This window comes from Echeneis naucrates, chromosome 20, assembly GCF_900963305.1.
Source record: "Echeneis naucrates chromosome 20, fEcheNa1.1, whole genome shotgun sequence".
Classification (NCBI taxonomy): domain Eukaryota; kingdom Metazoa; phylum Chordata; class Actinopteri; order Carangiformes; family Echeneidae; genus Echeneis; species Echeneis naucrates.
The window spans coordinates 5,616,479-5,631,717 of NC_042530.1; the positions used below are offsets into that span (position 1 = coordinate 5,616,479).

The following is a 15,239-nucleotide window of genomic DNA, read 5'->3' on the forward strand; positions in this document are numbered from 1 at the left end:
TAGTTAATGTGTCTTGAAGCAAACATTTAACTTGTCTTTACTTCTGGATGTTTTGTTTTAATGCATATTATGCTTGCATATATTGTGTGGTGCTGTAGTGACCTTGAGCAAAACAATTTAACCTGGCAGAGTAATTTCCCCTGAAAATTGTGGCCTAATCAGCAGAGATGAACTAAAAATCACGTACAAAACTATTCCACCTTTGAGGAAACGAAGCACCGCTAACAAAATCAATAATAATAATAAAAATAAAAATTGGTGCTGTCCGAGTAAAAAGAAAATATACAGTCATTTGTCGCCATCAAGTGGCAGAGTCCGAGAACTACAACGTCATGTCAAACATTACGCATGACGTCATGACGCACGGAATCACGGAAACAGCTAAATCCAAATTTGCGCGGGTGCGGAGTTGTTGTGAGCGGTCGTCGTTCAGCTTTTTCTGGCCCACGAAAAGGACAAATAAGAGGGTAACCTGTTTTATTACGTCTCATTTTGTACATCCACTACAGGTTACAGCGGACAACGTCGGAGTAACTGTCAGAAATAACAGGCTGCCATGTTTGTAGCGTCAATAGCAGCCAATAAGAGTCACTTTGTTTTTCATCCCAGGTTGGTCGAAAAAGAAAAAATATGTCCAAGCGGAAGGCGTTTTTAAAAGCAGCTTGTAAAGAAAATGTGGAGGACTTCCTTCATTTCATCCAACTTCACGTAAGTTAAGTCCCACAGGTGATGCGTTCACGTCCATCGTAAATTTGCAGCGTAATAATAAGAATGGGAATAAAAAAACCTGTCTGTGTTGCTGAGCAGAAGGACAAAACGGAGCCCTTCGACGTGGAGGAGGTGGTGCAGGAGATGCCCAGGGACCAGAGGGAGGCTCTGTGGGGAAGACTGGCCTCACTTCTTCAGGATGTGCTGCAGGACTTACCTCCTGAGTGCTGGGAGGAGGGCAGAGAAGAAGGAATGGAAGTAGAGTTGGCTAAAGACCCTGTGAGTTTACAGTCTTATTTACACTTGGTGAGCCTGGCTACACAGGTTTCACTTATTCTCTTTATTTTATGAATTGTACTGATTTCTACTTAAATTTTTGTATGCCACTCGGCTTTTCCTTCAGAAACACATCATGGCTGTAGTAGACGCCGTGGCACTAGTGGCGTTATTGTCACTTCAGGTTTTACAAGATGGTGACACCTACAGTATCCTTCTGGAAATTGCCCACAAACTACATGGTGGGTGTTGTTGCTCATGTTTCTCTCTGCAGTCTGCTGATCTACATTTTTTTTTTGTTTTTTTTTTGTTTTTGTTTTACATGTTCGTGTTCTCCATGATATTAGCTTCTAATATCTCTCTTTCCATCAGCTGTTCTGGTATCGCTGCCTGTTTCAGAGGCACCTCTGCAGCTCCACATCCACACACTCTGTGAGGCCTGGTGGAAGAAGGGACTTAAAGAGAAAGAAAAGTTTGGTCACACTGCTTTTCTTATCTCATTGCAGAAGAGCTTCATTTCGAAGAAACCGGTTAGTATGTGACTTCAGTCCTTCGTTATAAGTCATCAGTTGAATGAGTTTTCAGATTTTTTTAATTATAAGTGATATTCTTAAGAATTCAAACACGTGCATTACTAACAGCATTAAAAATAGCTGTTGGAAACCTGTTTTATTTACATGTAACACCTTTTGTCTCGTGTCTTTTGTTAGGGTGTGGAGATTCAAAGAGTGTGGAGTCTCCATGATGTGCTTTTGAGTCTCGACTACACATCAGAAGACAACAAACCAATAATCAACTTGTTGCTTCAGTGTTTTCATCAGCCGATTTACTTCAGAAATGATGATGTAAGTTGAGTGATATTAAGCTGCAGTGAATGTTTGAATGAGTCATTGTCTTTTTCTCTGAGCTGTCAGCCTGATTATGTGTATGTTGTTGCAGGGAAAGCGATTCCTGGTGTTTCTTTTCAGCTGGAACGTCAATTTCATCTGGCTTATTCATGGCACCATCAAAAACCAGCTGGAGTTTCACAGCAAGTAAGAAGCCTACTACCTGCTCTGCTTGGCAGAAGTTAATGTGCTCTTCATGTTAATTCCATTTAACTTGTTTTTGTTCAGGACCATGACCACTCACATTGTGGAGATCTACTTCAGAGCATGGAAGAAGGCTAGTGGGGATTTCTTGGAGCAGATTGAGACCTCGTGCATCCAGGATTTTATGCAGTGTGCTATTTTCCTTCATAGAGCTTCTCCTGTGCATGCCAAAGTCAGACAGGTAAACTTCTCACCCAATTATAATCACTGTATTTTTCTAGTATTTCAAATATTTTTTGTGTAGTACTCAGTTTATAGTTTGATAGCTGATCTCCTTGTTCTTATTTACAGATTGTCAGTTATTTCCAAACAAGGAAAGGCTGCAACAAAGTGGACAAGATGCTCTATAATCTTTACAAGCCCATCCTCTGGAAAGCTTTAAATGTGTGCTTACAGATTTAAAAAAACATTAATATTAGTATTTATTGTTATTATTATTTTTCAAATCTAACATGATTTTTGATTTACTTCAGGCTCCTAATTTTGAGGTGCGTGCAAATGCCACTTTGCTTTTCACTGAGGCCTTCCCAATCATTGACCCTGATCAGAGCAATGAGAATATAGACAACAACATTCAAAAGCAGCTGGACACAGCAATGGTGAGAAGCACTCAATCCATTAAACCATTTTTTGATGTGAGTTTGCGAAACTCAAACCATCACCTCTCTGGCATACTCAGGTCCTCCTCGGAGACCCTCACCCTACTGTGCGCTCCACTGCCACCTTGGGAGTCTGTAAGATCCTGGCTAAGTGCTGGGAGCTTCTCCCTCCCACAATTATCACTGACTTCCTGAAGAAGCTGGTGCTGGAGCTGGCGGCTGACACCAGCTCCCCTGATGTCCGTTGTTCAGTCTTCAAGGTAAAAGCCAACAAAAAAGATCTAATCCAAAATCTAAGAAGAGGATTGTTTAAGTAACTGGCAGTAATAAGTCAAGCTGAATGAGGCGTTAATGTAATCAGCCATTCTTGTTGCTGCTAAATTGTCTCAGCTGGAAGAATTGAGTATTGTTAGTGGATGTAAACAAGACATTTAATGACTTGTGGTTTGTGTAATACTTTCCCCAGTGTCTGACTATCGTCCTGGACAACGCTCTCAGCCATCCCCTAATCGAAAAGCTCCTGCCCACTCTCAAGTACAACCTGCATGACAACTCGGAGAAAGTCCGCACAGCTTTCCTTGACATGCTTATCAAGGTCAAGGCAGTACGTGCTGCCAAGGTACAGCATGTGTAGTGTTTCCATTTATGCATATATATACGTGCACACACACACACACACACACACAGAAGTCACTAAGCTCTTATTAGTTCTGATTTTGTTTGATTACAAGTTTTCATTGTAATATTAGTATTTAAAACAAAAAGCTTGAGAATATCTACTCAGATTTCACCCAAAGTGAAAGATGCTGGAATGGAGAGAGTTAACACTTACTGAAAGGAAAACCAGAATCTGTAATTTAAGGTGATGAAGGCATTTTAATTGAGTGAAAATACATGATCAGCCTCAGGTGACACATCGAAATAAATGTATTAGTAAACAATCGAATAGTTAGGAATTTACTTAAATCATTAACTTTCCATAAAATTGTTTGGAATCATTTGGAGTATTAAGAATGGGAACATATGCGCTCATGTATTACTCAACAAATAGTATTTCATAATCTATACTAGATATATATTTGAAAGCTTGATGCCAGCCCAGATGTAATTTAGCCAAATGACACTGAGTCATGATTTCGATACAAACTACCTCTCATTGTCAGATGAAGGACACCGGTTTTTCTCAAAAAATTTTTTTCCTATTCTTCTTGTGTAACACTCTTCAGTTCTGGGATGTATGTAAAATGGACCACCTGCTGGCTCGTCTGGCAATTGATTCACCTTCAGTCTCAAAGCGTGTTGTCGATCTGCTCTTCAAGTCCTTCTTCCCTGTCAACGAGTCAGAGAAGGAGTGGTGCTGTCGGTGCATCACACTCATTCAGATGAATCCCATGGCTGCCAGGAAGTTCTATCAGTATGCTTACAAACACACAGCCCCCACTAACATAAGTAAGTGCTGTGTATTGGTTCTACACGCAAGATTTTTGAAGTAAAAACAAAATTATTTTAACAAATTTGCATTTATAGCAAGACCAGTAGCCACGTTTAATTGAATTTCTTTAGCCCTCATGGAATAAAAGTTTCTTATTTTCCAGTCAAGCTGATGTTGGCCATTCGCCGTGTTCTGAACAACTGTATCCAGACTGACTGCGACCTGACAGACATCAATGAAAGCAACAAGGAGAACAGCGCAGTAAGAGATGCAGCTCCACAAACTACACTTTCCTCTATTCATATTTCCAAAGTGGTGTGCTCAGAGTGAATCTGTAAATGTCTGGCATTTTTGATTGAAACAAATAAAGCTATAATATGCTATATGCTATCAAAATAGCATAATCTCATTAAAAGTAAGACCTTACTGTCTTTTGGTCAGCAGTCTCTGTCTTTATCTTCTAATCTTCTGAGTTCATGTATATTCAGTGTAGATTTTGATCTCAGCAGGCAGAACCTGTGAACTTGGGGAAAGATGTAGCTGTTTTGTCCAGTCTGCTGGAGGTTGTGGTGATCCTGTGGAGAAGTGTTGAGAAGGCCCTGAAACAAAATGAGGAGGCCCAGAAATACACTGTTGCCAAGTTTGGAAATGTCTTATCCAAGTATTTCCAGACCTTTGAGGTACATCAGGTGTTTTATTTATATTTTAAATTTAAAATGTTATTGAAGCTTTCTTGATCTTTTTTGTTTACTTATTTATTTTCAGGATGAGCGATGCACCGTTCCTCTCATACAGATGGCCTCATTTATGCCCTCAGCTGCAGTTCCAACATTCAGGTGAGCAGTGGAGCATTTTGTCTATTTACACCTATTCGACTTTTCTCTTTAACTGACTTTGTCCTGTCTAACCTGTCACCCTCACCCTGCTTTGTCATCCCCAGTTGTGGCGTTCTGTCTAGGCTGAGGAGGATGGACCCAGGAGCTGTGCCAACACACTACAGCCAGCTGTTAGACTGCATCTGCAGCTGGGGCCAGACTGCTGACATCCTCGAACTCATCACTGACTGGCTCACTGAAGCTCTGCCCAAGCACGGGGTCAGTCAAGTCAAAAATGAAAGAGTTGGAAACGGACTGAAAGGGCAAAACATTTAATTGTGGGCTCGATTGGTTTTTTCCGTGGAAAGAAAGTTTTAATCCAGACACACCAGCCTTGTAGCTCTTTGTGAAAGTCATCTTCTTGATATGTTTAGGAAAAGGCTAATGCCAGTCGAAAGGTGCGCATCCAGGAGACGATGGAGGCCAAACCAGACCTGGCACTGGCTTATCTCGAGTATCTCCTCAACCACACTTCAACACAACAAAAAGTCCTGACTCTTTGTCAGACACCACTGAAGCAGCTGCATGCAGTTCTAGGAAACTGGAAGGTAAGCTTGGTATCACTGAATATAAATTCTCATCAGACTAAAGTAATTTATTTCTTCATTTGTAACCCTTATTTATATATATATATATATATATATATATATAGGTAATAAGTAATTTTTCTTTGATGTCTATCAGATAAATAACTGTCTCCACAGACGGTGCTGCATTCTCACCTCAGCTCCAGCACTGAGGATCCTCAGAGGCCCAATTTGGAGACTGCACTGAAAGCTTTCATATTCCACAGCCGTCTTGGTGCACACCTGCAACATGATGTGAGTTTCTCATTTTGCATTCGTTGTAGGTTTTCTTGTCTTGTTATTTTTTTTCCCCCTGCTTGGTCTGTGTTTATTTTTTTTTTCTCCATAGTTCCTTTCAGGGATAATTTAATTTATGTCCACATATAAATTGATATCCTTCATAAATGAGTGTTGTGCAGATCAGAACAGCTAGATTGTTGCTGATTCTGATGCTTATCTTGACTACAAAAAAGGAAAGTTGAAGAAAAAAGAAAATAAAATATCCTGGTTCTTTTTTAGGCCCCAGAAAGTCGTGACTATTTGCTCTCCATCGAGCATATGGCAGTTTGGGTTGCTGAAAGGGTGTTGCCTTTCCTGGCTAAATGTCCAACCAGTGAGGGGGAGGAATCGGAGAGGTCACAGCCACTGGCGGCACAAATAACTGAGGTGAGTGCTTTTGTTAATTATGTAAACACATTCTTAAAAACCCGGCTTGCTTGCTGTGCTGTTGTCAGCTGCATTTTGTAATTTCGAAAGCATCCACTAAAAGTCCATTGAGCTCAAATGATCATGTGCTCGGCGAATTCATAGTGTCTAATGTCTTGCCAGACTACAATTAGTGAAGCTAAAATAATTGTCAACACTGGTATTTCTTTCTCAATTTAAAAATGGCACATTTCTTTATAGCAGGACATGCAGTAATTAAAGTGCACAGGATCCAAATGTTTTCATGTGTAAATACTTTTGTAGCTATAAATAAGTGTTTGTGAACGACTTACTTCACCACACGATCATGCAGACACTTACATTATCATCTTGATACCACTCCAACTCTCCATGTAGAATGTTTCTGAGGCGTTGATACTAAACATAACAAGGGAATTAACTGCATGAGGATTGTTCAGGACGTGGACATGGATAGATAGATGGATGGATGGCTGATTGTCATGTTGGAGTGCAGATGTATTTCCTGGAATATTCTTTCAGCGACATCTATGCACATCGTAAAGGAATCTCAGCACGATCATGTCTTTGCAGCAAAGTGCAGACTTTTTGGCAAATTAAATATCATCTTCTTCATAAACTGCCAGTTTAAAGCTTTGTCTTTCTCATTTGCTCCCCAATAAATAGCTACAGACAAAAATACAGATTTATAGTTATTCACAACATTAAGCTTTGTGCAGACTTTCTGTCTCCTGCTTGCAGGAATTTCCGTTCTGCTCAGTAAATTTAGACTCCTCATAGATTTTTGTGCTCCAATCCACAGACACTGTCCTGTACATGCCTCCCCCTGTTCGTGCTGCCATAATAAAATGGCTTTATTTCCTAATTGTGCCATTATTCTCAGCCTATCACAAAAAAACTGCTGCTATCATTGTAAAGGATCTTAGATCACTTCCACAGGCCAGCAGCTACCATTAGAGATGAACATTACACTGAAATGTTGTTCCCCTAAGACTAGTCCCCTATGATAGAGATGTTGTCTCTATTTTCTGTTGATTTTCAAAAGTGTCTTCTGTTTTTTTTGTTTTTTTTTTGTTCATTTTCCTCATGATAATGGCAATACATTTTGCCAGAGCTTCTTGACAGTGTGCCGAGATATTATACTCGTTGGTTTGGCCGATGAAACATTCAAGGGTCAAATCCTTCATCTTTGCTCGCTCATCCTCCTCTCAGGTGAGTGTTTCTGATGTCTGTTATTGTGCAGAGCAAAAACTTATATGTCGCATTTATTGAGGCAAATGCAGTTTTAAATGCCAAAAACAATATTGATTCTTGACAAGCTACCTTTAAAATAGTTCTCCTCTATCATGTGTTTTACCTGAAAGTATTTACAGAGTGTCTCTGATGTTTTCAGATACTGGCTACCTGTGTATTCCTGCCGTGCTGCCAATTTTGAAGGAAGTGGCAGATAGTTATTCACGTGCTGACACCAATAATGAAGCTGGAGACGAACAGGAGGCTGCAACCACAGTCATTCTGGGTGTGGTGGCAAACATCTTCCAGAAGATTATAGAGCTCTTAGCTCGTCGTCTAAGGAAGGAACCAGAGGAGGCAAAGCGGGTACTCTGGGATTTATTGTTCTGATATTTTTTGGGTGGTTTGCTTGAACTTTGTAAAATTTCATAAATACTTTTTACTTTAAATACTCTAAATGGTGGTTTTTCTGAAAGGTGTCAATACAAAGGGATCATCCCCCATTAAAATGGCTCTTACAAACAGACCACCAGTCTTTGTGGGCTTCCCGGCGCTGTACAACTTCCTCGTGTCTTTCTGCCCTTTAGCTGTGTCAGTCAGCTGTGCCCAGTCTGTCGGAGTTCCTCCAAATGGCACAAACTTGGGACAGAGCACCTCTCAGCGGTGTCTTTTCTACCATTTTTGCTGCCATCATCGTGGAGAAGAGACATTTACTCCAGAAGGTATGATCTAAGTGTATTGTTAAGCAATTTCTGTATTTACTGAGTTTTACCGGATGGGGTTGAAATATTACCCCCCCCCCTTTTTTTTTTTTTTTTTTTAATAAAGATAACTCACCCAGAAGAGGTGATCACCCCAGAGTCAGCGGAGGACATGCCTCCTCTATCCAGCATCCTGCTGTCGGTCATCCTCAATTCACCATCTGTTTGCAAGCAAGTATCCCCTTTCCCCTTTTTCTTCCTTGGGTTTGAACTTACCCTCATCTTTAGTTAACATGTTTCATTACATGTTTATGCTGATGAAATCAGGGCCTTTCTGGCAGAGGTCAGCTCTTCTTTGGACTCTGAAGCCATTGGTAGTCTAAATGAACTGGCTGCTATCCTGCACATATTGGCTGTCATCAAACACAGTGAGTATTCAGCATGAAAAAATTATTAATAACCAGGATACATCAATGTTTCTGATAATAAAGATGTATTCTGGTTTGTTCAACCTTAAATTTGAATGTTCTACAGATGCACAAGCTAAGGCAAGCTTGAAGAGTGCAGCCACGTCTGTCCAACAGCATCTTTACAAACATGCAGCCACATCTGTAGACAGCAGAGACATCCAGAGGTAAGTGGAAGGAAATCAGATGTCTCAGATGTTTTTCTGTAAAAAAAAAAAAAAAAAAAAATTACGTAAACAGACTCACTGTTGCTGTTTGAACTGTAATGACTGTGGGTTTTCTTTCCAACAGGGTTATTTTTGAATCTTCTGTGAAGACCTTGAATGAAATTCTGGATTTATAAGTTACCTTCTGTGGGGGGTGGGAAGTAAAGGAAGGAAAAGACAAATGTGCGACAATCAAAATCAGCTCCACTAATCAGGATTCAGAAAATCAGAAAATGTGGTTTGGATTGAAATCTAAAGTTGAGAACAAGTCTGCTAACTTATGTTTCCTGTACTAGTTTTTTCTTGATGCCACACCGATTACTGACGTCCTCAGATGTTGTGAAATGGTAATGTTATGTTGATCGACCGCTCCATGGAAAAGAATATTGCCTTTTTAAAATTTTCATTCTTCGTAAATAATTTTTTCCTAATAATTTCATATTAAAATCGCCATATATTTTTTCACTTTTCAGTAAGCGATTACATATAAACGTTGGTCTGTCAGCATTGTAGTCTGTAGTGTGTTACTCGTAAGAATAAAACAAATTGGATTAATCAACATAAACTGGATGTTTATTTCTTTGTCAGATGAGATTTTTCCAGATAATAACCACACAGATGAGCAGGAAAACGTCTTGTGCTTTAGTCTCAGATGGAAATTGTGTCATTTGTGAACAATTCGTTCATTTCGAACGTATCTTTTTTCTGACTCAGGAGTAATGGGGGAGTCCGGTCTTGTTTCTGGTCTCTGGGGGGGGTTCTGGCCTGTGGGTGGGTCTGTGGAGGGATCCAGGTCCGGTGTAGTTACTCTCTGGAGGGGTCCGGTATCACACCATGTGATCACATCATATCATATCATCTACTGCTCTTCTCATGCTTTAACATCACTCTCTCCCAATTAACTAATTAACCTGACGTGCGGCTGGGAACCAAACCTGTGACCTCCTTATTGCAGGGTGACACGGGCTAACCACTACGCCACCGTGCTGCTCAATACACACGGCAAGAAACTGGTAGATCAGCAATCTCCGTCTGTATTTTTCATGTACATATATGATTATATTATTTCAATGATATAAATATAACAGATATATGCTTTATTTATTCTATAAGGGAAATTCACTTACATGCATCATTCACACAATAAGACACACACAGACATGCTGCCTCATCTTTACACTGCAATGTGCTTTACTTCCCAACATGACAGACACACAACTCGTTTTTGGAGAGATTAGATGATGAACACAAAACAGGCTTGAATTTCTGCTTTTTTGCTTCCTATCCAGCAGGAGTCAGTCACGAAAACAGTCTTCAGTGACCAGGACGGCTGAAGTGAACAGCCATCAGAGAATGAGATTTGAATGACAGGTGGAGCGCTCTCCTACCGGCAAATGGAGTCTTCAGTAGGCTTTGGCCTAAAAGGGTGTGCAATAGTTTAACAAAACCAAACTTGTGTATTATATGCCAAGTGAAGCAGACCGTGTTGCTCTTCAGTGCTTTTTCAGTCATTGCTCAGATGACAGCTACAGCGCCACACTGGTTCAAATGAATGACTTGAAAAAAGATTCAGTCAGTAAAAAGATCCAAACTTCCCATCACTACCATTTTAAGAAGTGATGCTACTATGAATTCAGTCTTTTGCTTTAGATGGTCTCTGTTATTCTGCACATCAGGAAGAAATACAAAGGTGTTATCAGATTTTTAGCTTCAAGAAAAGTGTACAAGATGTCAGTTTCACAGAATTGGAGCGCATTTTGTCATTTCTTCCTTTAAAACTGAGAATTTTTTTTAAAATGGAGTCCATATCAAAGTGTTAGTATTGTTCATTGACTCTACTTACTTCCTTGTGCATATGACCATCCACAGGGAAGCATACTTTTTCCTCCTGATTCATGCATCACATTTTATCTCTATATAGTATATTTGTGCCCAATATTTTAATGGGACTCTATACAAACATCCATCCTATTGATTATTATAGTGACATTTCCTTGTTTGTTCTCAGATGTTCCTCACAAAAATCAACTTTCAGCGTTTGTTTGTGCATTTATCAAGTAGATAAATAAATCATTGTGAACTTTATTTTGTTGTTACCTTCCTGACTTCAGTCTCCTCGTCCATCCCTCTTTCCTTCCTTCCTTCCTTCCCTCCCTCCCTCCTAGGCGCTGTTGCATGCTGCACGCCTCCTCCCTCCTCACCATGTGTGTTTGACGTCAGAGCCTTAGGAGGGGCTCCTTCGTGGAGCTGGGTGATGCTTGTGCTCAAACAACGCCAGTATTGTGTTGATCCACTTAGCGACGTTTTCTGCCGGGGCCTTCCTCTCCTCCTGTCGGCCGTCAGCATGTCTCTGTAGTCCGAGTCCGTACCGAGCAGGCTGCAGGATCAGCGGGGATGGATCAGTAGTCCGGAGCGTTTGGAGCGCTATGGATTCACCGTGGGGTCCCATCCTCTTCGCTGCATTGGCTCTGAGCCTCTGCTCCGCACCTGCCATCGGTGACAGGAAATTTGGTAAGCAGCTGTGCTCCATGTTTCTTTATTATTATTATTATTAAGTCCCATTAGTCCAAAAACACTGTCTTTTCTAAGTGTTTTGTCTTTTAGCGGATTTGTATACCTGCTGAATTCACCTGACTGTCTCTGTTTGGATGGCTCATTTATTTGCTTTCTGCCAAAGTTAAACAATTGTTCCTGTACGAAATGACACAATAGAATTTGCAAAAGCATGTCAGCTTTATTTTACAATCGCTCAAACTTCTGTTTGTGCTTCTGGTTCTGCAGATTGGATGATATCTGGATATAACAGGAAAAGTTACATAATCCGACAGGCCTAATGGATCAAATGTTTACTTGGGACGTTTGCTTGTATCATGACCAATATTCTTTATCTTAACTGCTAGTCTCATCAGAAAATGCACAACACACAAGACAAAATGTGCTGCATCTGGTGTTGAGGTTTACACCTAGATTGAAGACCAACAAAAATAATAATCCCCAAAATTCATTTGATTTAAATGGCTGTCCATATTATTACTCTCCACATACCCCTGAGGAGCACAAGAGTTAAATCTAGTTCAATATTTAATAAGAGCTCAATGCCTTCTCAGGAAAAGGACATCTTTCATATGGCTCTTTCATTTTCAGATTTGGCCAAGTTTTATTTTCATTAACCTTGATTTGTTCTTCCAGAACCTGCCTTGGACTCTACACTGTAATTTGGACGATTGCCACAATTTGATTCAAAGCACAACATATTAGAAAATCCATTAACATAATTGCGTCACTTTTTTGATGGGACAGACAGAGATTAAAGGATTCATTTTACTGCTTCAGTGGTGTGCTGGTTGTAGGAAGAATCTCCTCAGACGCCACTTCCAATTTACACGTCTGATGAAACTTAGTGCTCCAGGAACAGCAGTCTGAACACATGGCAGTATAAACTTTATAATGAGCAACAGGCAAATATAGGTCTCAGGTTGGCACTCAAGCTCTGTGGTGATTCATACAGGCACCGAGCTGCTTCATACTCTTTATATTTAGAAAATGAGGGTGTCTGTCCTTTTACTTCATCACACATAATATGCACACACACCTCCCGGGATACAGTTTCTTATTTTATGATATATACACACATAATATTTGTAGTTGTAGGCTGATAGGCTGCAAACGTGATATAATAAGACTGGAACTTGCCCTTTTTGTCGAGGGGCTTTTCCAGCTGCAAGTTGGTTCATTTAGAGTCAGAATACTTATGAATGGGATTGTCCTTATTCCCCAAGTGAATTTCTCTCATTGAACTCGCAGTATGTTTTTATCTGTGTGTGGAAGAGGTCTCCATAGTCAGAGTGAGGCTGGGAGTTAGATGATTATTGTTTTTAATGAGTCCCACAGTGCATTATGCTGTGTCACTGGATATCTGTGAATTAAGGTGTGATGAGGGCTGTAGTTTCAAACTGCCTATAGATATGAAACACATGCACTATTTTTATTGTGTGGGTTTGTTTGTGTCGAGAGATGGAGATGGTCTGGTGAGTGTGGGTGTTTGTTCTATGCGTCTGAGAGCACATGAAAGCCAGATGGAGAAAAATAATTCTGCAGCTGCATCCTCTAATTATGAAATTAAGTGCTGTAAAATCAAATTTAAACAGAAGTGTTCACAGGACACAAACTAAGCAATTCCGAACTTTAAAACTGCACATTGTCATCTCTTTACATATTTTCAAGTACTTAACGCACTTCAACAATTTGCGAACCTTTCAGGAGTTCAGGCAGTCTGACTTTTTCATGCATAAACTCCTCATTAAGCATAAAGCACTGTAAATATGCATTCAGACAGCAAAAATAAAAATAACATTTACATGCCGTATATCAGGAAGCATTTATTAGTAGCAGTACAACCTCTGCAAAACTGCCCTGCAAAGCTAAAATGCACTTTATATTGTAAAAGTAAAGTAATATTGGCCTTTTGGGCATCGGGTTGACTTTATATTAGCAACTTAAAAGTATACAATGCCAATGTATTAATCTTGTAAGAAAAAAGAAGTATCTACAGTTAGACAGCTCATGTTCAAGGTGGATATACAATATAAGTTTAGAATCAAGCAAAAATACAAGACTGTGAACAATTTTTTTTTTTTTTAGCTGTAATTTTGAAAAGCCAACATGCTCTGAATTTTATTATTCCATGTAGCTAAATGAGACAAATTTGAACTCATTATCTATGAAGTCAGATTTTAATTGCAGGAGTTTTTGCAAGACCTAGTGTACTAAGGTGCTTCAAGATTACATGTTATATAAATGTTTTGAATTAAGCCGACATAAATCCAGCCATTGTGGAGACAAACTTAGCTAGACTCTTGCTGATGTTTAGTTTGGTTAGCTATCTCAAGTTTTGGCTTTACTGAAGCATCACTTTCTCTGCTCATAATGTCTTTGCAAACTAATACATGAAAGGTCACGTCTGCCTTGCATGCTATTTAGTCTAACTGAAAGAGTGACATATTCAGCGGTAGAACGCTGAGACAGGCTGGCTGGTGACATCGCTTCTATTACGATTTGTCTGCAGTCCCTCTTTGGAGAGTGCTCTTGATTATCCTGAGGACTTCAGAGTTCATGGGTGGATTAACGTATTTTAACTGTGCTTACCTGCTGAGGTGACTCACCAGCTATGGGCTCAGTGCCTTCAAGCACAGCATCATTTAAAAGCTTTTTTGAGATCCTACCAGTTTGAAACGATAAAAGCAGTCACACATTAATGATATCAATGGAAGCGCGTTCAGCGTTTCCTGTTTTTTGAAAGATCAAATGAAGGCTGCCTGTTTAAACGGAGTGAGAAACAACATAACTAAACAACTGGAAGGAGAAATGCAGAAATTGATCTTTTTCAGGCCTTAATACTCCAGCACCTTGCAATCAATGCGACTATCAGACCTGTTGTTGAAATTCAGTTCAGCGTCTGCCATCTTTGAAGAGGTTCGGTTGTGTCTTGAATTCGAATAGCAACTGCTGAGAATATGCTAAGTGGAGCAGCAGCCGCTCCCCTCTTGCAAAGTCATATTTTGTTAGACAAGATAAATCAACTTTATGTAACTTTGCTGAACAGATACTAAATCAGCCAGAGAAATCTCAGTTGAATAAAAACACAAGTTATGAATAGCTTATGGGATTTAATAAAGGAGAGTCTTTTCTCTCACTAGTGTTAGCATGTTTCTAATAATACATTCACAAATCTCACAGGAACACCGAGATCAGAACAAGCAGAGAATGTAACAATTCTCAAGTGAGAATGCTTGAAAATGTTTTGTGTGTTATTTTGCAACAGATTTGGCTGAAATAGCTATTTTATCCCAAATTAATGAGCGTTACAGTGACTGGGTCACTTATCTCTGATACATTCATATAGACACTGTACTCTTAAGGTTGTGCTGCTGGGTCTTTTCATTTGAGCTTGCTATCAGCAGCTGCTGCGTAATATACCCAGACAAGTTAGATTTGATTCATTGGCCGCTGAGCTCTATCTATTTTGCCACAGGCCTCTGTCATACTATAGATATCAGGACTGAGTGGTGATATCAAATATCTTATAGTGGTTATAAATCATCTGAGAGGATTGAAACGTGCAGTTACACAAGGATGGATTTTGTACAGCAGCATGGATGGTGACTTCTGTATAAATCCAGGTGAAAATAGACATTCTGTGATGCTGGAGGTAGTTCGTTTTCATCCTATATGTTATGTGGTGTTTGTTGCCTTATTATTTCCTGAGTTGCTAGGACACTGCATCTCCCAGCAGACCACTTATTTCTCTGTGGTTGATGCTGGGACCAAACCTTCTCTGGTTCACAGAAAACTATGTTTGGTTTGCATTTTTGGGAAACTGTGAGTGCCAATTAATGCTTGTG

At 39.8% G+C, this 15,239-nt stretch overlaps 2 protein-coding genes across 3 annotated transcripts in view; both read left to right on the forward strand.

Annotated features, from left to right (window-relative positions):
* Positions 1 to 386: 386 nt before the first annotated feature.
* ncapg2 (non-SMC condensin II complex, subunit G2) lies at positions 387 to 9,373 on the forward strand. 2 transcript variants are annotated; one of them, XM_029529292.1, is made up of 27 exons: positions 387 to 467; positions 610 to 708; positions 808 to 987; positions 1,112 to 1,226; positions 1,357 to 1,514; positions 1,695 to 1,829; positions 1,924 to 2,018; positions 2,100 to 2,256; positions 2,367 to 2,459; positions 2,549 to 2,674; positions 2,755 to 2,934; positions 3,141 to 3,293; positions 3,901 to 4,123; positions 4,270 to 4,367; positions 4,613 to 4,786; positions 4,872 to 4,942; positions 5,047 to 5,200; positions 5,356 to 5,529; positions 5,686 to 5,802; positions 6,067 to 6,213; positions 7,344 to 7,443; positions 7,625 to 7,830; positions 8,052 to 8,186; positions 8,293 to 8,396; positions 8,493 to 8,593; positions 8,700 to 8,799; positions 8,924 to 9,373. In XM_029529292.1, the coding sequence occupies exons 2-27, from the start codon at positions 631 to 633 to the stop codon at positions 8,973 to 8,975; spliced, it is 3,426 nt and encodes a 1,141-aa protein (XP_029385152.1). In that variant the 5' UTR covers positions 387 to 467; positions 610 to 630; the 3' UTR covers positions 8,976 to 9,373. The 2 variants fall into 2 exon arrangements, with proteins under 2 accessions (XP_029385152.1, XP_029385153.1); XM_029529293.1 differs by having other exon boundaries at positions 425 to 509.
* Positions 9,374 to 11,226: 1,853 nt separating this feature from the next.
* ptprn2 (protein tyrosine phosphatase receptor type N2) overlaps positions 11,227 to 15,239 on the forward strand; it is a 109,029-nt gene continuing 105,016 nt past the window's right edge. Inside the window, exon 1 of the mRNA XM_029529336.1 lies at positions 11,227 to 11,349. Within this exon, the coding sequence (XP_029385196.1) occupies positions 11,265 to 11,349 (85 nt within the window). The 5' untranslated portion in view covers positions 11,227 to 11,264. The remainder of the gene's footprint in view (positions 11,350 to 15,239) is intronic.

Excerpts from the sequence above, each read along its gene's own strand:
- ncapg2 (XM_029529292.1), top strand. The coding sequence starts at position 631 with ATGTCCAAGCGGAAGGCGTTTTTAAAAGCAGCTTGTAAAGAAAATGTG. Across the intron at positions 709-807 it reads TTCATTTCATCCAACTTCAC|AAGGACAAAACGGAGCCCTT; the intron begins GTAAGTTAAGTC and ends GTTGCTGAGCAG. Across the intron at positions 4,124-4,269 it reads CACAGCCCCCACTAACATAA|TCAAGCTGATGTTGGCCATT; the intron begins GTAAGTGCTGTG and ends CTTATTTTCCAG.